General features: G+C 40.7%; 1 protein-coding gene across 3 annotated transcripts; it reads left to right on the forward strand.

Moving 5' to 3' along the window:
- Positions 1 to 555: 555 nt before the first annotated feature.
- Positions 556 to 21,224, forward strand: Btf3l4 (basic transcription factor 3 like 4). 3 transcript variants are annotated; one of them, XM_057785292.1, is made up of 6 exons: positions 556 to 697; positions 3,660 to 3,726; positions 8,561 to 8,674; positions 16,887 to 17,088; positions 17,938 to 17,997; positions 19,611 to 21,224. In XM_057785292.1, exons 2-6 carry the CDS (start codon positions 3,673 to 3,675, stop codon positions 19,655 to 19,657), a joined length of 477 nt encoding a protein of 158 aa, XP_057641275.1. In that variant the 5' UTR covers positions 556 to 697; positions 3,660 to 3,672; the 3' UTR covers positions 19,658 to 21,224. The 3 variants fall into 3 exon arrangements, with proteins under 3 accessions (XP_057641275.1, XP_057641276.1, XP_057641274.1); XM_057785291.1 differs by lacking the exon at positions 556 to 697 and adding an exon at positions 2,506 to 2,567; XM_057785293.1 differs by lacking the exon at positions 3,660 to 3,726 and having other exon boundaries at positions 562 to 697.
- Positions 21,225 to 22,118: the final 894 nt, after the last annotated feature.

A 22,118-nucleotide genomic window follows, 5' to 3' on the forward strand; every position in this document is an offset into this window, starting at 1 on the left:
GCTATGCACACGTCTGTGTCTTGCAGGCATGCACTTTGGAGAAGCTCTGGACCTTTTCTTCCCCTAGCATCCGCACGTCTTCACTCAGGCATGAGGCAATCAACTGACGCAAGCTCCAGGAAAACCATGCTTGGGGCCTGTTATTGCACAACTGATAGGTGATCCTAGGGAACCGGAACATAAGTCACTACAATCACTTAAGTGTAGCGCTTCTTTCCGTTAAATCTGTTGGTTTCTGTCTTGGGTCGAGTATGTCTTTCCGTTCTACAACCTAACAAGTCAACATTTCCCGACTTTCCCTCCTGGTACTAGAAAAGTCCATCTGTGAACAACATCCCAACCAAGTATACACCCAAACTAAACTCCAGGCCGTCCCTCCGTTAGGTCCAAGACAAAAGCTAAGCGCAGACACAACGGGGCGCTGAGGGGACGGCCACCTCCAGGATGCAGCGCGGCCCCAGCACCCGCCGCCAATCAGAATATTGGGGTGCGCGAGGCAGGCTGGGCTTTGTAGTTGGGAGGCGCGCGGCGGCCATGCCCTCCCCACCCCCACTCCCGCCTCCCGTGGACGAGGCGGAGCCGTGCGTCACGTGGGCCGCTCCCGCCGCCGCCGCCGCCGCGGTCTTTCTCTGTCTCAGCTAAGGCAGCCATCTTGCTCTTGCCGCGTGCTGGTGTTGGAGGACCCTCCCCGCTGCAGGTGAGACCCCCGGCGGGCCCGCCACCCCACGGCCTCCGGCCGCTGCGCACGGTCTCCCCCCGCCCTCCCCTTCCGACACCCGCCGTCCGCTCGGGCTGCCACTTCCGCTGTGGCGCGGCGAGTGGGGGCGGAGGCGGCCGGCCCGGCCTGTCGGTTACGGGCGGCGCAGCTGGGGGTCGGCACCTGAGGGAAGGTCCCCAGCACCATCGCCCGCTCTGGAGGGCCCGGGCCCGGGCTCTGGCCTCGCAGGTCCAGTCCCAGGAGGGTCGAGCCCTCCTCGTCCCATCACTCATTATTCACAACAACAATGTCAGACGCCTTGAGCTTTGTACAGCTTGTCTGTTGTCATCTCATTTGCTCCTTCCAATCTACGGATAGGGAAACTGAGGTTAGCACCCGGCCCCCAACCTCACGGGCCCGAACTAGGTTGCAGCGCTCTTCACTTTTTAATGGCAGTGTTTGTTTACAAGTCTACCTTGGTTTTGAGACAGACCATCCTTATAACCTCATTACGTGATGATTGATCGCCAGGCACAGTGTTACACAGTTGGTGAATGGCGGTTTCAACTTCCGTTCCCACGTTCTTTCATTATATCATCAGTGGTCCTCTGGAAGAGTGGTAACATTAGTTACCAACTATTAAGTATCTGACGTTAACTTGATAATCTAAGCTTTATCTTTCAACTCAGTAAAGTATGTGGTGGGTTTACTTTTCGTAATGCAGGAGAAACAAATGAGTTCAAAGAAGTTAAATATCTTTCCGAAGCCCTGAGTGTAAAACCTTGGGCTTTCTGATGCTACAGCTTTTGCTACTATTAGAGAACTCTCACATCAAAAGTTGGCGCTGAAAGCACAGATTATTTTTCTTTGTGTAAACATGCATGCATGTGAAAGTACCTGGATGCTTAGAACTTGGGCGTTCAATAAATATTGATTCATCTCATACTCTTTCGGAAGTCCGTGCGAAAAGGATTCCTGGAGACTCAGCTCAGTGATCATGTGGCTCTGGGAAGTCACTTCTCCCTTGGGGACACAGAGAGGAACTTTCCAGGCCTTCATTTTCTGTTAAACTAAAAAGAAGGCTAAGTGTTTTGTTAACTTATGTCCTGCTGCACTAACAGATCTTTGAGATGACATCACACATCAAGCAAGAATGACAGGTACATTAAAGATATCAAGTAGAGGCTGAAGCAGGTGATTGGTGAGGTCTCAGATGAGTCTGAATCTCTTCCTACTTGAGTCCTACACAGCCCAGCAACTGAGAGACAAACGGCCACATTTCTCCCTGCTCTGCTGTTTTTAAGCTCCCAGGCTCCCTAAGATTTCCCTCCTTTTTCCGACATACTCCTTAGGAATAAGATTTCTTGATTCTGTTATCCTGGCCACCTGGAATGGAATCATTCTTTCATCCACAACATAAGAAAAGAATTTTGTCTTTGCTTCTGCTTCAAACAAATCTGGACTCTTTTTGTCTTGTCTTTCCATCTTTCTTCTTTGGGATTGTTACTCAAAATGCAGAATAATCCCAAAGGGCTTGTCCTGTGTTTAGTTCTAATGTTTCCTCTTGACCTCCTTTCTGCAAGAAATTCCTTAAGTTCTTCGTTATTTTGCTATACCTCCATGGCTGTAGTCCTGTGAGGAAAATAAACGTTAGTTCTTTTGTGAATATCTGAATACAAGATTGAGGTTCATATCAGCAAGTTTTAAGTCATGACACATCTAAGACTATTTGGATTCGCCACACAACTCCTCCCATACAAGAGCTGTAGCTGCGGGACCATCGTGATAGAGTTTTGAGCAAGTTGAGAAGCCATAGGTTCTAATTTTTATTAGGGAAATGGATTCAGCCTTACAGCAGTGATATGTACAGGTCAGTTCCCTAAGTTCAATGCCAGTTCAGATGGTTAGTACTTTACAGGATCTTTGATTCTTTTTTTTTCTTTTTTCAAATGTAAAAAAATACTATCCTCATCTGAATGATGTAATTACAAGGTTAGAAAATTAGCAAAAAAAAAGTTTAATAATACCCTATTCCCTTATTCCCTCCTTCGCATCTCAGTAATGATCTGGAGAGCCACAGAACAAGTCAAACAGGACTGTTGAATTAGAGTATATTTGATTCTAGTGTGTGAAATGTTTTCTTTAGCAGGAGAGTCACTGATTGGACTAGAATTTATGATTTTATAATGTCCTTAGAATTTTCAAAAGTCAAAATTTGCTATAAAAACTTATTTTTTCTCTCCCCACCAATTCAGTGTTAATGTAGCCAAGATACATTTCTGTCAGATTGTGCAGTGAAACAGTTTACCCTATATGCAATAATATCGTGTTAAGTGTCACATACTCTATCCCTGCAAGGCCTAGAGAGAGCTCGGGGGCTGCTGAATCAGGGAGCGGTTGAAAATCTGGTAGTTTCCCATTATTAACACACCTGACCTTGAATAGAGGACATGACTTCCTTGTATTTTGACAGCCCATTGTTAATTTCTTTGTCTAGCCTTTTTTCTTTGTGTCATATTATTTATCCTTTATAAGAAATACAGAATGTGATTCCAGAGAAAACAGTCTACTTGAAGGTTTTGCTAATAACATTTGGTAACTGTTCTCTGCTTTGAAAGTCTTTGGAAGAAAAAGCCTGCTGCCTACAGAGATTTCATAATTGGTTAGGTTTTTCTGAATGCCAGAAGACTGAGTCATGTTTTAAGAAAGGATCTTTAAATAGGCAACTTTGAATCCCATTCATTTGCCATTTGTATATTTGACTCCCGTGTGATGTTTAATTTTTTTTTTAAATTGGTATGTGAAGCTAGAACAGGTTGTCACTATTACTAATATAGATAGTGTTATAAGACCATGATGTTAATGCATATTACAAGCTCAGTGAAGCAAAAGGTATTGTTTATATAAATAAGTCTTTAACTTTGGTAAAACTAAATTTAACAAATCTATTTTCCCCCCCTAGATTTACCAAGAGCATGAATCAAGAAAAGTTAGCCAAACTTCAAGCTCAGGTCCGGATAGGGGGCAAGGTGAGTGTGGTGTAAGACAAACCGGTAGGAGAACGTATGACTGTGAGGTAGAATTACTACTTGTGTTGGTGGTCGTTGAGTTCAGAATATTGTCAGTGATTAAAATCAGGCCACATTCCTGTTTGATAATAATTTGTCTAGTTCTAAAACATGCGACCAGAGGACTTTCTCTCTGGTGGCAGTGAAAATAGACCCCTTTGTTTGAGTCCCCACATTGTAATTTTGGTATGTGTGTAGGCATATGCGCGTGTGCAAGTGCACACGCATGTGGAGGCCCAGGGGTGACGTGGGACGAGGTCGTCCTCATTTGTTCTCCCTATTACATATCAAGGCAGAATCTCTTGCCAGCTGCTTCCAAGGGTTCCCTGTTTCCACTTCCCACATGCAGGGATTATAGGGGCCACCACACCCGCCTGGCTTTGGTGGGCTCTGGGGATCCAAACTGGTCCTCATGCTTGTGCTTTATCCATTGAGCCAACCTCCCAGCCCCGAATCCCAGCTTTCAACATCTGCTTATGTGACATGAGTAAGTTACCTCGTCTTGGTAAGATTTTCATTGTTTTCATCCACAAAATAGAAATAATTATTTAAAATGCTTCTAAAAATTAGAACATTGACCAGGCGGTGGTAGTACACACCTTTGATCCGAGGCAGAGGCAAGTGGCTCTTTGAGTTTGAGGACAGCCTGGTCTACAGAGTGAGTTCCAGGACAACCAGGGCTATATAGTGAGACCCTGTCTCAAAAAAATAAATAAATAAATAAATAAATAAATAAATAAATAAATAGAGCATTGTTTATAAATACCTAACATGGTATCTGACACAAGGTAAGTGGTAAACAGATGTAAAATGGTAGCTATTATGCCTCTTTTGTAGGGAATGATAGATGTTAGGGTTACCTTATCTGGTTAAATGTAACTTCCATGTGGTTAAGTGCATAACTGGGAATGTTTAAAGTGAATATACATTTTGTGGATTGCCAGGTTTTCCTCCCAAATGCCTACTTTTTCTTCCATGCCATTGAACATGAACGTAAGTTTACTATTCCATATATTTTAAAGCCTCAGGAGGCTGTAAACCCCAAAACCTTGATTTCCCTTCAGTTGTAGCCTGAGGCTCAAGAATACTACTGTACCCTCATCTTTGCCCAGTACAATGTTTGCAACAGAGAGAAAGAACAATATTTCATTTGTGGATCACTATGGAGAAAGGGCAGATAGGAGGCTATTAATAGGTGTTACCATGCGTTCCATTGAGCATAACCACAGCTCTTGGGTAGAGGCAGTCGAGGGAGAAAGAAGTGACCAGTACTTTCTTCTGATGGTGATAAAATTAGATGATGTGAAGTCATATTAACACACTGTTAGCTGTAATGCTCACATTGTAACATGCAAAATTAGAGGTTTGTAACAGCTAGATAGATCTGGAAGGGCCTGATGCCCACCTATCACAATTACTTTTATTATTTAGTAGGTGGTTTATGCATGTGTGTATGCTTACAGACACATGTATTTGTGGGGGCCAGAGGTGAGCATCATATATCTTCTATTCCTCACTACCCTATTTTTTACAGTTATTTTGTGTGTGGACATACATATGTGCACATGAATACATGCATGACTGCAAATGTGTAACATGTAGAGATCTGAGGACAACTTGCAGGAATCAGTTCACTCCTTCTACCATGTGAGTTCTGGGGATTGAACTAAGGTTATTAGGTTTGGTCATAAGCACTGTAAGCTACTGAGCCATCTCACCAGCCCCACTGCATTTTTTGAGATGGTTTCTCAGGGAGCCTGAAACTTCCTGATTCTGCTAGACTGGCTGGCCAGTGAGCCTCCAGAATCTTCTTGTCTCTCCCTTCCAAGGATTGCAGTTGTGACTGCCATCCCCAGTTTTGGTTGTCCATACTCAGTTCCTTATGCTTGACATAAGTGCTTGATCTACTGAGTCATATCCCAAGTCCCATAATTATGTATTTTTAATGTAGTGATTGGTACATGCATTAATTTATCTACTGTTAACTGAATACTTAATTTTTACCAGGTAAAGCAAATAAACAAGATTTCTTGCTTTTGACATTGACATAGCTCAACATGGAAGAAAGTCATGCTCACAGTTACAATGAAGACTAGCAAGTATTGTAATGAAGAACAAAGTGTTTTACTTAGGAAAGTCATGCTGGGATTTAAAGGATAAATAAGAATTCATCACTAGACCAGGTGAAAGGGCTAGAGGGGGTAGGCTAAAATGGGGATTGTCATTTGCATATGTGCAAAGGCCCACGGAGTGCTGAGAAAATACGGAGCTTTATAATGGCTGGCTTTAGTTTGGGACAGCTAGATTAGAGTATAAAATATAATGGATAGAAAATGGTAGGGATGAGATGAACAAGTACTTTGGGCTTCATCATACTTTTTATATGCGATTCCGAGGAGCTCAGGATTTTATTCATCCACAGTGGACAACTATTGACTATGCAGAGAAAGCCTGTTTTCAAAAAACAACAAAAAAAGGACAAATTGATAGCTGTTTTAGAACTGGTAGCAGTGTGGAAAATGGGATCAATTGGAGAACAGTCTAGATGCTATTGTACAACATGGGACACAAGTTTAGAGGCTGGACGGGCATTATTTAATGACAGATGGGATGTGGGGAGATGAAGGGCAGAAAGAAGAATTGAAGGTCTTTCCCAGGCTTTGATTTTAGAATTTGAGACTGTGGTTTTTATCAACTATAAAATCTAGGAGATGAAAGAAGAAGATTGTTGGACTGATAAGTATGTAGACATGTTGAATTTTTTGAGATCGAGTGTCACTCTGAAGTCTAGGAATTTGGTATGTTGACTAGACTGGCCTCAAACTTTTAAGCAGTCCTCTCTGTCTTTTTGCATGCTGGGATTACAGGTGTATGTATATGTATACTACTTATGTAGTAGCTTGGTTGAATTACCTGAAGACCTTTCTTTCAATAGAGCAGCTCTGCCTGATGGCACACTGTAATCACAGCACAGGGCAGGCGGAAGCAGGGTTGCCTTGCTATCTAGCTCAACACTGCTCAAACAAAATTACAGAGCAAGCAGCTAAGCTATTCCTGAGTCAGGAATGCTTCCCGAATAAATAGCCATCTGTGTAAAGTGTTCTGTTAGCAACTGGATGTCATCAGAACCTTTGCAACTTTTTTCTCCCACTGAGATTGCTGAGGCAGGAAACCCCGGCCTTTTTTCTGTAAGGCTGAGTCCCTGGGGGCTGGCTACTGCAGGAACTACCAAGAGATTAAAGACCCCATTTGTCTATCACTCCTTAGTTCAGAAAGAGCTAGCCTCATAACTTATGCTTTTGGTAGTATTTCAGCTCTGATGTTGGTTACATTTTTAAAAATTGGCTCAGAAATTTAATACATAATTTTAAATAGTTTTTAATGGAAAATGTATTTTATTATTTTTTTCTTTTTAAAATTTTATTTGTGTCTCTGTGTCTGTTGATGTCATCCGGAGCCAGAAAAGGGCATTGGATCCCCAGAAGCTGTAGTTCTAGGCACTTGTGAGTTGCCTGACATGGGTGCTAGGATTTGAGCTACCATCCTCTAGAAGAGCAACAAGTGTGCTTACCCATCAAGCCATATCTCCATCCCTGTATATCTAATTATAAATAGAGAAATGAACTTTTCTTGACTTAGTACATAGTATTATTTTTAACTTCAGGCCAAAATCCTAAGACTTACTGTCATGTCATACATCTAACCCATCAAGGTCACTTTGTCTCTTGTGACAGTCTGACCTGTAACCATTTCTCATCTCACCATACTTGTACACCAGCCCCCTGATTGGTCGCATAGCCTCCAGGTTCAGTTTCTCTGTAGCAAACTTAGATGGAAATAAACAGGTCAGATGAGGTCTCTGTTAATAGCTTTCTATTAAGATAAAATTAAGCACCTGCCCATGAGATCCTAATCTACGTGATGTGACCCTTGTATGTCTGTCTGCTTCACTTACCTCTTCCTTCCTCATTGTTGACTCTGCTCTAGCTGCACTGGCCCCCTCTGTCCAGAAGACAAGCTCAGTCTTGTCTCATCCTGCTTGGATTACTCTTCCCTGGTCGGGGGTCTCATTTCTAGTAAAATTATGCTTTGCTCTTTCACCATTCTAGTTTTGTTTTGTGGGGTTTTTTTTTTTTCATACCCTTACCCTGTTTGAAGTGATTTAAGTACTTGATGACACTTCCCTTTTATTGTTATATAAGAACTTAAGTAAAATCTTGTTTTTTTCATTCCTGGATTCTCAGACTCTGGAGTACTCACACAGTAGGGATTTAATTCTCAATATATAATAGCTTCTAAGATTTTGGATCATCTTTAGACTTTATTGGCAGGGACTGACAGGAATTATACGAAAGCATACAGTGCTTGAAAGTTGTTATAAAGCACACAAGACCATCGTCTTAAGAGTTATAAATTGAGTTCTATTAACAAATATTTTGCCGGGCAGTAGGGGGCACATGCCTTTAACCCCGGCACTCGGGAGGCAGAGGCAGGCGGATCTCTGAGTTCAAGGCCAGCCTGGTCTGCAAAGTGAGTTCCAAAACCCTGTCTTGAAGAACCAAAAATAAAACCCGAATAATATTTTGAAACATAATGTGTTGAAATGATAAAATAAGAATAAGAACTGACTACAGCTGCCCTTCAGGTGTTGGCTGAATGTAACAACTCCGTGCTCTTGTTAATCACTGGTGCTGGTTAGTTTTTCCAATGTGAATTTTAGATTGTGAACCAGGAGGATGTGATTACTCTTGCCAGTTGCTATGCATATTGACACCTCTGTCTGATTATTTTCCAGGGTACAGCTCGCAGAAAGAAGAAGGTGGTGCATAGGACAGCTACTGCTGATGACAAGAAGCTTCAGAGTTCTCTAAAGAAACTGGCTGTGAACAATATAGCTGGTATTGAAGAGGTATGAACACTTTGAGAGTCCAAATTATAGGGGAATACAGTGGCTCACACACAGTTCTTTTGACTTTTCCAATTAAAATGCTAGCTTGGAAAAATCTTTATTTCATGCATGTCTTTGAAAGAATCTAGTGAGTGAATTTTCTCTGAGGACAAAATGGTTTTAGTAAGTAGTTAGGGATTTTCTTCAGACTTTCAGACTTAAGGTATTTGCATGTGTGACAATTATTCTTGGACTTTAATGTAAACTAAGATTTTTCTGTTTTGTTTTATACTTTTTTCTGTAGGTCACTCTATATTCTGGACTGGCCTCTAACTTGTGATCTTGCCTCCTTAATATTTACTTTTACTCTAAATTCACTTTTCTGTACTCAAAGTCTCTATTGCATTATCCAAAAACTTCTAGCTGTAGCTTTATATGGATTTGATTCCCTCCCTTTCTTTCTTATTTTTATTATTTATTTATTTTGGAATATTTGATACAAGGTTTATCAGTGTGGTCCTGGCTGTCCTGGGGCTCACTATGTAGACCAGGCTGGCATTGAACTCAGAGATCCTCCTGCCTCTGCCTCCCAAGTGCTGGGATTAAGGTTGTACACCTACGCCTGGTTTATTTTTATTTTTTTAAAGTATTGTCTCATTGGATAGCTGCCTCTACCACCATAGTGCTGTGATTATACTCAACTGATTGGATTTATTTGCTCTTTCAAAATGATAACTTTTTTTCAAAAATGATAACTTTTAAACGTCTATTATATTAATTATTTTTTTCATTGCTATGACAAAATGCTTGACAAAAGCATCTTGAAGGAAGGGTTTATTTTGACTCCTCGTCTGAGAGTACAGTTCATCATGATGGCGAAGGCCTGGGCAGGAACATGAGAAAGCTGGCATCCAGCTGGAAACCAGAAAGAAGTGAATGTTGATGCTTTGGTCTCTCTCTCTCTCTCTCTCTCTCTCTCTCTCTCTCGTTTTTTTGTTTTGTTTTTGTTTGTTTGTTTTTGTTTTTTTTTTTGAGATAGGATTTTTCTATGTAATTCCAGCTAGCCTGGAATTTTTTTTTTTTTTTTTTTTTTTTTTTTTTGGTTTTTTCGAGACAGGGTTTCTCTGTGGTTTTGGAGCCTGTCCTGGAACTAGCTCTTGTAGGCCAGCCTGGAATTTAACTATGTAGACCAGACTCGTTTTGAACTCAAGAGATTTCCCTGCCTCTGCTTCCAGAATGCTAGGATTTAAGATGTGTGCCATCCCACCTGGCTATCCCTGAGGTTTTCTTGTTTTCTTTCTTTTTTTTTTTTTTTTCCCCTCTCTTTCTACTTTTTCCAGACAGTTTTTCTGTGTAGCCTTGACTGTCCTGGAACTCCCTCTGTAGAGTATGTGGGCCTCAAACTCACAGAGATCTGCCTGCCTCTGCCTCCAGAGTGCTGGGATTAAAGGTGTGCATCACTGCCTGTACACTGAGGTTCTTAATGGATAATTACTGATAATAGAGTCCTAGAGACAAGGCATGAGGTGACAGTGCCCCACCATGCATACACATGCAAATGAGCAAATTAACCTCCTTTAAATCTACTGTCACAAGTAGTACTGATAAGACAGAAAATATAAGACATGCATTTTTTTTCCTCCTTTCAGCTTGAGGTGACAGAATTCTTACTTAGATAAAGATTAGGCTGTGATTTGCATGTCTAATTTCAATTTTTTTCTGAGCCGTTAAAAGATTTTATATATTATCTTTTAAAATATCTATTTATCATGGTGGGGGCCGGTGTTGTATGGAGATCAAAGGAAAAATTTTGAAAGTTGGTTATGATCTACTGTGTGGGTCCCAGGAGTCTTACTCAGGCCATTGGGCTTAGCAGCAAGCACCTTTACCTGCTTTGCCATCTCACTGGCCCCAAAGCTTTTATATATTTGCATTGACCTAAAATTTCAGACAGGCCAGGTCTGGTGACACATGCCTTTAATCTCACTCAGCACTGGTGGGGTGGGGAGGGCAGAGACAAGCAGAGTTCAAGACCAGCCTGGTCAATAGAGCAAGTTGCAGGACAGGACTACACAGAGAAACCCTGTCTGGGGTGGGGAGTGATGGGTTTCAGACAGATACTCTCGATCATGTATATATTAAGAGAACAAAGACGCCGGGTGTTGGTGGCGCACGCCTTTAATCCCAGCACTCGGGAGGCAGAGGCAGGCGAATCTCTGTGAGTTCAAGTCCAGCCTGGTCTACAAGAGCTAGTTCCAGGACAGGCTCCAAAACCACAGAGAAACCCTGTCTCGAAAAACCAAAAAAAAAAAAAAAAAAAAGAGAACAAAGACACTTCAAAACCTAAGTTCCTTCAGACTTCTCTTGGAGGATATAGCTCAGTGTTCAAGTACTTGCCAGCATGTCTGAGTCCCTGGTTTAATACTAACAATACCAAAAATAAATGCATAAGATTCAAAACTTAGGCCCATTTAATCTTTCCATGCTCTCTCTGCAGTGATTCTCAAGTCTCAGGTGTAGGAGTGCATTGTAGATGTAACCATTGGGACTGTGCTATTTTGATAGGTTGTGTTTTTCTGTAATGGCCTTCCTGTGCTGCAAAGAGATGTTTCCATGATGGGAGATGAGGACAAACATGGCAGGAATCTGGAGGCAGGAGCTGATGCAGAGGCCATGGAGGGGTGCTGCTTACTGGCTTGCTCCTCATGGCTTGCTCGATCTGTTTTCTTATAGAACCCAGGACCACCAGCCCAGGGATGGCACCACCCATAATGGACTGGGCCCTCCCCCATTGATCAGTAATTGAGAAAATGTCTTACAGCTGGATCTCGTGGAGGTGTTTACTCAGCTGAGGCTCCTTCCTCTAGCTGTGTCGAGCTGACACAGAACCAGGCAGTGTACCATGACTTTGTGGAAGCCATCCTCCTCTATCTTTTTCTGTCTTGTTCCTTTGAGACAGGACATCTTATTGAACCTGGAGCTAGACTGGCAGCCCACAGGTTACAGTTACCAGTGCAGTCATGCCCAGCTTTTTATATGGGTCTTGGGGATTTGAACTCAGGTCTTCATGCTTACAATGGCAAGTGATCTTACTCACCTAACCATCTTTCCAGCTCCTGTGGCCCTTCAAATTACAATTTATTAAAATAAATGTTTCATAGTGAAATAAGGACATAATAATTTGTTTTGAGGTATTGGAAATTCAACCCAGGGCTAGGCAAGCACTCTATTACTGAGCCCTAGTTAGTAATTGTTGATCTCTTTAAACTGCTATAAAACTTGTAATGCTGTGCTGAGGTCATGAGTCTGTTGTAACTGAAATTGTCACACTAAAGAGCTTAATGGTAGTCAACACTCCGTGCATTTGTACTATGTACTAACCATTTTCCCAGAGGTGGTGCAGAAAGTGTTATTCATAGCCTCTGTCATTTCTAACTTATAATCTTGTGGGAAACTGTTAGACGGCTAGCCATATAAGTATGTATCACTCCCTCTCAGCTTCCTAGCTCCTGCTGAGTTAATAGTTACGGATGAAGGCGGTAGTGCTTGCAGCATTCCACCAGCCTGTGGGTCACAGATAACAAGGACTGGAATTCTAGATTTGAACTAAGAAATGTTAAAAACATGAGTTCATACTATGATAAGCCAGCTAGCTTTTGATCTTTTCAGTTGTATTTTCTTATTTTTAACCTTTTCCTCTCCTCTGTGCCTTCCACATACTCCCCCACCACCACCCAAAAAGAAAGTAAACCCGTCTTCTGGCCTGGGTTATACAGCACCTACCATGGATAATTCAGTATCAGTGACATTATGGATAAAAGAAATCCCCCTTAGTGTTTCCAAGGATATTGCCATTTCTTATTCTTTCAAATCTTCATGTAGAAGTGATTTCTTCAAAGAAGTCTTTCTGGTAGCAATCAGACTTTTTTTCTGTTTTGTTTTGTTTTTGTTTTTCGAGACAGGGTTCCTCTGTAGCTTTTTGGAGCCTATCCTGCAACTCGCTCTGTAGACCAGGCTGGCCTCAAACTCAGAGATCTGCTGGTCTCTGCCTTCCAAGGGCTGGGATTAGAGGTGTGCACCACCTCCACCCAGCTACAATCAAACATTTATAGAAAGAAAAGTTACATATTCTCTCTCTTTCTGCCTCCCTGTCTCTCCCCATCCCGCATGAATGTATGTGCACACATGCGTTCATATTGTGGGAGTCAAATTCAGGACTTAATGCATACTAGCTAAGTATTCCATCACTGAATTACTATTAGCTCTTACATACTTAAACTATGTTGTTAATTCCTTTTGTTCATATTGTCATTCTAGTTCTTTCTTTAAAAAAAAAATACAAGGTCTTGCTATGAAGAATAGGTTGTCCTCAAATTCACAGTCTTCCTCCTTAACTTTCCAAGTGTTGAGCTGAGATTAAAACCACACACCACTCGCCGGGTGGTGGTGGCGGTGCATGTCTTTAATCCCAGCACTTGGGAGGCAGAGGCAGGCAGATCTCAATGAGTTCGAGGCCAGCCTGGTCTACAAGAGCTAATTCCAAGACAGGCTACAAAGCTACGGAGAAAGCCTGTCTTCAGAAAAACAAAAACAAACAAACAAGAAACCCTACACGCCACCACTCCCACTTAGTCCCGGTTTCCTGAGGGGTCACAGCCCTAGGACCACAGAATTAGTGCTGCCGCGTGCACACTCTCCACTCCACCACTTCCTGTCCATTTCCAGTGCTATCTGCTTGTCTTCGCAACTCTATGTATAAGAAAATATACATGAAATAATTAATTATACAAAGTAGCAACTGTAAAGTTTTCAACAAAATGAAAAAAATTTTTTTTCTCTTTCTGAAGTTGATCTTTTCAGTAGCGACATTTGCTTACATAACTTTTGCAAATTAGATTAGAAGTATGTAGAATACTATATATACCATGACTTACTCATGTAGTTTTGGATTAAATACAGCTTCTTGTGAGGGGAAGGAAGAAAAGCTCTACAGCATTACATGCATGCATGAAGGCATGTAATGGGCTGGTCGTGGAGACCCTTGCCTTTAATCGGGCATGCACGAGGCAGAGTTAGGTGAGTTTGAGGCCAGCCTGGTATACATAGTGAGTTCCAGGCTAGCCAAGGCTACATAGTGACACTCTGACTTGAACAAAACAAACCATATAATGATTTTCAGAAACACTATGACCAGAGAGTCTACCTAGAGTCTGTCTTAGAATAAGAAATTCATTAATTACAAGTTTGAGGCCTACAAGATGGCGGTCTTTTGTCTATATGTATACATTGCATGACTTAAACATATAAAATATGTACGAGTTGCTTTGTGAATTCTCCTGCCTAAAAAAGCAGGAGAACCGATCATGCTTAGCCTTGTATTTCATCCTTTGATTGTTTCTCAACAGCTGTGCCCAGGAGCCTTACATAACTGCCATTTGCTTAGTAGGGTGGAAGGAAATCGCAAGAGAAATGAAATATTCTGGCCTTTATTTTCTAGTATTGCATTCTCTATTTTCTAAGATTAACTTTTCACACCTCTGGACCTTTCTATTCAAGCAGCTGCTTCTTTTATTCCACCCCATCTAAAACAATCATGAATAAATTTACCCACGGTCTGAAACAGAGCTCCTCTCACTTGTCACCCTCAAGTGTGACAGCATTGCACCGAGGAGACGTATCAGGATGTACACCACGACTCAGTCTGCAGCCTCTGGGAGAGGAGCCCAGACAGAAAGAAAATCCAAAAGATACGATCCTCCGTATATATATATATACACTCCACATATCTTTAATGTTGTTTCTTTTCCATTTGACCTATATTCTGAGGCAAATGTTTGACAAGCTTGCATAGAATTGGAGTTTTATATAAACAAATGAATGTTTTAAGCATGAGGATGGCACAGTAGGAAGGAAACCAAACAGTAAGTTGAGAAACTCTAGTTCATTTCAAGTACTTAGTTCATACTTAACCAGCTGTCCTGGGGTATAGTGTTTAACCAAGAACACTGTTCTCTGTATTTACTTCTCTAGCATAAAAAATAATACAGATTTCAAATCAGTTATGATTTTAATGTCTATAAGTCAAGAATGTCTCAAATCCAATGTTACCATTTTTTATGCCCAAAAGTGTTTGTAGAAATCCTTTACTGAGTCATGTGATTTAGTGATTTAGGAAACACAGGTACCATTCTTCCTTTATTCTTGGTAAACCATGGGACTCCAGAGTAGATCCAGGGCAACTCCCTTGATATCCACTGTTACCTCCCAGGTCTCCAAGGCTTTTTGTTTGTTTGTTTTTGTTTTTGTTTTTTTCAAGACAAGGTTTCTTTGTAGCTTTGGAGCCTGTCCTGGGACTCACTCTGTAGACCAGACTGGCCTCACAAAGATCTGCCTGCCTCTGCCTCCCGAGGGCTGGGATTAAAGGTGTGTGCCACCACCACAGGGCTGGCTTTTAACTACTTTAACATTTAACTTTTCTACCAAAGCTGCAGTCATCTTCAGAATAAAAAAATTTATCTTCTAATGTTGCTCTAAATTGAGTTATGATGCCATTTCTCTAAAGCAGCAATATTGAATGCTTACTGCATATGATATATTTAAAAGAACCTAAAATAAACTGGGCGTGGTATAATATACAATTTTAATCTTAACACTTGGGAGGCAGAGGCTGGTATAATTTCTATAAGTTTAAGGCCAACCAGGGCTACATAGTGAGATGACTGTCTTAAAAACAAGCAAAACAAGCCGGGCGGTGGTGGCGCACGCCTTTAATCCCAGCACTCGGGAGGCAGAGGCAGGCGGATCTCTGTGAGTTCGAGACCAGCCTGGTTTACAAGAGCTAGTTCCAGGACAGGCTCCAAAACCACAGAGAAACCCTGTCTCGAAAAAACAAAAAACAAACAAACAAAAAAAAAAAAACAAGCAAAACAAAACATAAAAAGATCTCCTCAGATACAGTCCAGTGCAATGCCAAAAAAAGGAAGGGTATAAGATTAAAGCCTTTTTTTTTTTTTTTTTTTTTTTTTTGAGATAGGGTTTCTGTGTGTAGCTCTGGAAGTCCTGGAACTAGCTCTGTAAACCAGGCTAGCCTTGAACTCACAGAGAGACACTCCCTGCCCCCCACCATCACCACCTCTGCCTCCAGAGTACAGGGACAAGCGTAGTAGTTCTGTGCCTCTGAAGTAGTTAAGTGTAACTCTCCTGACCTTATATAGTAAGTACTTACCACCAAGGTGACTTTTATAGTGGAATCAATCACACGGTGGAATATTTACACATTTAACTTGTGTAAATGAGATCATACCAAACCAAACCAAAAAATTCAGAAAGGAAATACATGAGAGAGAAATAACAATGTAAATAGCAGATCCAATTGGTAAAAGCTAAAGAAATAATGGCAGGATGATGTTAAAGGCCTCCTGGTTATTAACAGAGCATTTCCTGGAGGGTGAGTTAGTGGGAGAGCTTTGTTGACAGAAATTAGTGAAGGTGGTGAGAAGGTATATTTAAGAATTAAAGAAAATTGTCAAGCCCGTAGGCACAGGTCTGTAGTCCCAGATACTTAGAAGATTGAGGCTGGAGGATCACAGATTCAAGGCCAGCCTAGCAACTCAGTAAGAATCTATCTCAAAGTAAAAAGTAAAGAGCTAGGGATGGATTTAGTTTAGCACCTGGAATACCCAGAGTACCCCAGAACAGAGCATGCAAAACAAACTAGCAACATGCCTGTAGCCCCAGCTACTGGAGGAAATCATAAGAACCTTGTGTCTGATTTAAAAAATAATAATAATAATTAGTGGTGGGCGAGATACTCTTCAAAAGATCCTCTGACCTCAGCATGTGCACTCCCCAGTACGCACATATACAATAATAAAAATATTTTTAAAAAGCCAGGTGGTGGTGGCACATGCCTTAATTCCAGCACTTGGGAGGCAGAGGCAGGCAGCTCTCTTGAGTTACAGGACAGCCAGGGCAACACAGAGAAACCCTGTCTCAAACAAAAAAACAAAAAAGTGGTCATGAACTTCTTCCACCTTGAGGCCTGGGTGACTTTGTTAACAATTTTAGTAATCTTGGCTCCATAGCAAGGATCTTTGTATGCCATATTCACTGCTGAGCTAATTACTGCTGCGGGATTGCTACTGTGTAAAATGCCGTAATTGATAAAAATGTTTTAAAGCTATTTTTATTTGAATCTAGCATGTGAAATTCATTGTTTTCTGTGCCCATACAGGTGAACATGATTAAAGATGATGGAACAGTTATTCACTTCAACAACCCCAAAGTCCAAGCTTCCCTCTCCGCTAACACCTTTGCAATTACTGGTCATGCAGAAGCCAAACCAATCACAGAAATGCTTCCTGGAATACTAAGTCAGCTTGGTGCTGACAGCTTAACAAGCCTTAGAAAGTTAGCTGAGCAGTTCCCACGGCAAGGTATGTATTTCAAGTCAGTACTTTCCTTCTTCCCTGCTTTAATTAAGAAACCTAATAATTTTAAAAACATCCCGTCGGAAACTGAGGATGTAGCACAGTTGACAGAATCCTACCTATTATGCATAAGTTTTTGGTTCAATCCCTAGCAGCAAATAAACTGGGTATGATGGAATATGCTTGTAATTCCAGCAGAAGGATCAGAAGTTCAGGGTTATTCTCAGCTGTTTAGGGAAGTTGAGTCCACCCTGTCTCAAAATAAATACATAAATAAATATAAAGTGTCTTTCTTAAACGGAGAGAATTTGCCTCAGTACATACTTCTTATAATTTCTATATTACCACTTGTGTGCTTCATAAAACTTATAGTTTGCTTTTTTAACTAATAAGTGTGTATTATAGAATATTTAGATACAGTATTGTCAATTGCTACTATGATTACCATTACAAATATGGTAATCATAAATTTTGAATTTTTAAGTTGGTGTTGATTTCATCATGTCTTGTCTCTCTAACCATCAAAAAGTCTTGTAGTTCAGTGGTCATGTGATCATACTGCATAGCTAGTTACTTAAATCAAATTAAGTGGAAAAGAAGTCTCGGATATTTTTATATGGAGAATACCTTTGCTCAAGCTTCTCAAATTCTTCATTTTGCATGTAACTTTTACCTTTACTGCACAGTGGAATTAATTTAAGAGTTTTTAATACTACTTAAGCAAAAAACACAGAAGTGACTTTTAGATTGACTGTACTTAATAGCCATAGGAGGTTTGGACAGAGAAACGATAAGTATTAGAGGTGTTCTGTGGGGCTGTTCTCTGCGACTAATATGCATATAAACTTTTTATAGTATTGGATAGTAAAGCACCAAAACCAGAAGACATTGATGAAGAAGATGATGACGTTCCAGGTAAAAGACATTTTGTTAGTGTTAAAATTTGTCTCCAACCAGTAAGACTGTTCTAGTAAAAATGCTTGGTGCCAAGCCTAACAATTTGAATTTCTTCCCTGGGACCCACATTGTGGAAGGAGAGAGCCAACTTGCAAGGTTGTCTCTGACCTTCACACGCACACACCATGCACATAAAACTAAGAAAAAATAATTTATCTCCTTTCACTTATTGCATAGATGACTTTCAGAATTTTTCTGACCAAATTTCATTTGATTTACAATGATATGGATAGTGTTATGTTTCTAGTTAGATATTAGCTGGCTTGGAAGACACTGGAGATGGAGCCTTCCCTCATAATCATCAGCCTGTAAAACCAAGGAGTGGAACTTCCGGTCAGAAAATGTCCCCTAAGCCCTATCCCTGTTCATGGGAGAGACATGATATTCTGAACTGCCATTATATAATACTATCTAAGCCTGGTTCCAGGAATGGTAACCCTTATAAAAGACTATTGTATTATCTGATAGAGAACCAAAGACACACAATTGCCTTCTATCAGTGTCAAACCAAATAGGGCTGTCACTTACCTGAACAGAACAAAGTCCCTCAAGAAAGGCTGTTGTTGGCCAGTTGGTGGTGGCGCACGCCTTTAATCCCAGCACTTGGGAGGCAGAGGCAGGCGGATCTCTGTGAGTTCAAGACCAGCCTGTTCTACATAGTGAGTTCCATCCAGAGCTGTTGTACAGAGAAACTCTGTCTTAAAAAACCAAAGGGGGCAGAAAACAGAGGGGGAGGGGAGGAGAAGAAGAGAAGAGAGAAGAAAAGAAAAGCTGTTTGTTCTGGAGATTTCAGAATAATATACAACCTGCCTAAAATGTAGTCTGAGTCAATGGCCCCTCAAGCATTGTCCACACTTATCACACTGACCCCTTGAGTGTGTACTCTACTTTATTATAAATAAATGTACTGGTCTTTTATGCTGGTTCTTTGTGTTTCTGTCTAAGTTCTCTAGACAGAGATCACAAAGACCAGGGAGTCCAGACTGAAATCCCAGTGATAGGATATAACGAATAAAAAAGAATCAGAACTTAGAGTCAGAAAATATTCCATAAAGCTCTGTTGCCTGCATGTATTAAATTGAAATCACTCTTTATTATCAGTATACTTTATTATTGTTGAAATTTTTTTATGGGAGGGCTGGAGAAATGGCTCAGCTATTAAGAGCACTGGCCTCTTCCTGAGGACCTGGGTTCAATTTCCAGCACTCACATGGTGACTCACAGCCATCTGTTACCCCAGTTCTAGGGGATCCAGCACCCCCTTTTGGTCTCCTCAGGTACTGCATGCACATGGTACACAGCCATACATTCAGGCAAAACATCCATACACATAAAATAATAAAATAATTTTTAAAATTGTTGTCATTAAGCTGACATAAAAATATTTCACCTTAGTATTTTTACATACATTTTTAAAGTTCCATTTCCTTAAGATTACTGTTTATAAAAGTCGTTACTACTAAAATGCCATTAGTTCATTTCTACCTTTTCTGTTTTTTAACTAATTCTAGTTGCAACTATTTTGACTCATTTGCATTTTATTTATTGTTTTCTTTTCTTCTTTTTGTCAGATCTTGTAGAAAATTTTGATGAAGCATCGAAAAATGAAGCTAACTAAAATCCTCTGGGTTTTGGAAGCTGGCATGGACTAGATTTAACAATCAGCTCTGTTGTTCCAAAGTTTTACAGACATGGAGAACATCACCTGTTACTAGTTCAGTAATATAAATATTTTGTATATTAATAATGCTGTTTGATCAGCATTTCTCGGTCATTTGATTTTGCATTTTGCACTTCCCAGGATCTATTCTTTTGGTCAAAATATGAAGTATTGATACAGTTTGAGGGTGGTTTTTGCTTTTGGGGGGAACTTTTGGGTGTGTATGTATATGTATGTGTGTGGGTATGTGTGTATACGGTGGACAGAAAATTGGATAACAGTTATATCTATCCTCTTCCTTCCCCCAATAGAAATAAAACAAATCTTTACATTTGTTACTTTTTTTCCTAATACTGTACAAAATTGATGAAGTGAGTTTCTTTGATTTCAGATCTTAGGAGATTCCTACTGTTGGAAGTTTGGTTTTAATTTGCTCAGTTAACTTTAATATTTTTATACACTTCTCTGGATTGAAAAATCTTGAAATATTTTACCACCAGATTGCTGCCAGAATCATAAATTGGGTACCTTTGGTGTGGCTGCCTTAGACTCACTTCCTCGTCAGATCCAGAAATGCTCTTTTTATTAGCTTTCTTCCTGCTGCTCCCTGTCCCCTTACTTTAGTCTTTAAATGCTCTTATCTCCTGCTTAGCTTGAGACAGAAGTTCTCCATATAGAGTGGAGAGAGTGCCTAACCCCTCTTCCTGTCCTCACCTCAAGGGACAGCTCCATCTTCAGTGTTTCATTTCCCTTCACATTTATGGTTTGGTAGATCTCAAACTGAAAGAGCTAGCATGTGCTTACTAAATAACTATGCCAGGCGTAGCCTGTTTCCTTGCTGTTGTCAGTAGCAGGTGCACAAGTGTCTCTTTTCCAGCAAGACTGAAACTGGGACTGTCCTTTGGAATGAGAAGAACTTAGGCTATAGACCTAGCTCCTAGCATAAATGGGCATTCTCTGAAACGGTACTGGCCACAGGAGAATTTCTTCAGCCACTCTCCTGTTCTTGGCCCTGAACTTACCTCTGGGTAGATCTGATTGATTGTAGCTACTCATAGCACCCTCCTGCATGCTGAGAACAATGCTTTGGGGGGAACAGTGGTAAGACACAGTATTTATTTGCTTACCTCCTTTCAGACGACTCGGAGGTAAGTTACATTCATTCACTCAGGTTTTCCTCTTGCGTCTGATAAAAGCCTGTGTTATGCATATCAGCATTTATTATAGCCAATATTTTAGGATAAAGTTTAAAGAATCTATTATTTCCTGGCCCATCACCAAACTAACTGCCCCTTAACCTTGCAGCATGCCGACTTTTGTTTCAAGCTAGATACCTTTCCTTAATACTTAAGATGCAAGACCAACAGCATACTGAGAGAGCTATAGACATGAAGGCAAAGCTCCTGTGTTCTTTTCACCCAAACATTTTCAATTTATTTTAAAACTTTGTTGATTTTTTTCTGTCATGTTTTATATATGGACTTAACAAAATAAATAACAATAATAAAATACCAGTACAAAAGAGGAGACTACTTCCTCTAGTGCTTCTGTTGTCTTCAGTGCCTTCTTCCTATTTTCCTTTACTCTCCACACGCAAGTGAATTCTCATGTCATTGTTTAAAATAATCTCATCCATTGTTAGGTCAGTGTCTGTACCTACTCTGTAATTACTCCAGAATTTTGTTCCTCTAACTGCCCAAAGGCATACATTGTGGAGCAGAGAGCAGTGAGCACTGTAGTGGGTGAACAGAGAGGAACGGGAAGTGAGGAAATGTGTGTTCTGGTCCAGATTCTGACATGTGGCCTTAGCCACTCACATCACCAAACTACTCTAAATCCCATCATCAGTCCAGTAAGATATTTCCAGGTGCAGGCTTTCTTTCTGCTCTTGCAGTTCTGTGAATCTCATTTTGGGAATTCTCTAAGAAGGGATTTTGTCATCTGTTGGGGGTATCTTTATTTTCTTGCTGTTTTATGTGTATGGATGTTTGCTTACGTGTACGTCTGTGTACCATGCACATTTTTTTGGTGCCTAAAGAGACCAGAAGAGGATGTCTGATACCCTGGGATTGAAGAAAATGACAGGTTTTAATATAATCTCACAGATCTGCTGTAGAGGACAACTCTAAAAGCCATGGCTTGTCGCTGTATTCAGAACTACAATATGAATTATGCCCGGCTCATAGTACTTTCTAAGCCTCTGTTTCCTCTGTAAAATGAATTTTAAGATGTAAGCAGAGGTCTTGGAATCTGCCTGAGTAAGGCGAATATGCATTTCTTCCAAAGCATGGCAGAAAGTTACTTTCTAGGCTGTTAACTGTCCTCAGTGCCATCCGTATGGGTTGCCTTGACACACAGCTTACCTGGGTTAATAAGCCTTATTAGTCTTTGTTGTGATTAATTCCCCCAGTATTTTACT

The sequence above is a fragment of the Chionomys nivalis genome, chromosome 11 (assembly GCF_950005125.1).
Source record: "Chionomys nivalis chromosome 11, mChiNiv1.1, whole genome shotgun sequence".
Classification (NCBI taxonomy): domain Eukaryota; kingdom Metazoa; phylum Chordata; class Mammalia; order Rodentia; family Cricetidae; genus Chionomys; species Chionomys nivalis.

What these genes read in the sequence shown, in the direction of transcription:
- Btf3l4 (XM_057785291.1), top strand. An exon ending in ATATAGCTGGTATTGAAGAG is followed by an intron (nt 8,675 to 16,886) that starts GTATGAACACTT and finishes GTGCCCATACAG; the next exon opens with GTGAACATGATTAAAGATGA. An exon ending in AGAAGATGATGACGTTCCAG is followed by an intron (nt 17,998 to 19,610) that starts GTAAAAGACATT and finishes TCTTTTTGTCAG; the next exon opens with ATCTTGTAGAAAATTTTGAT.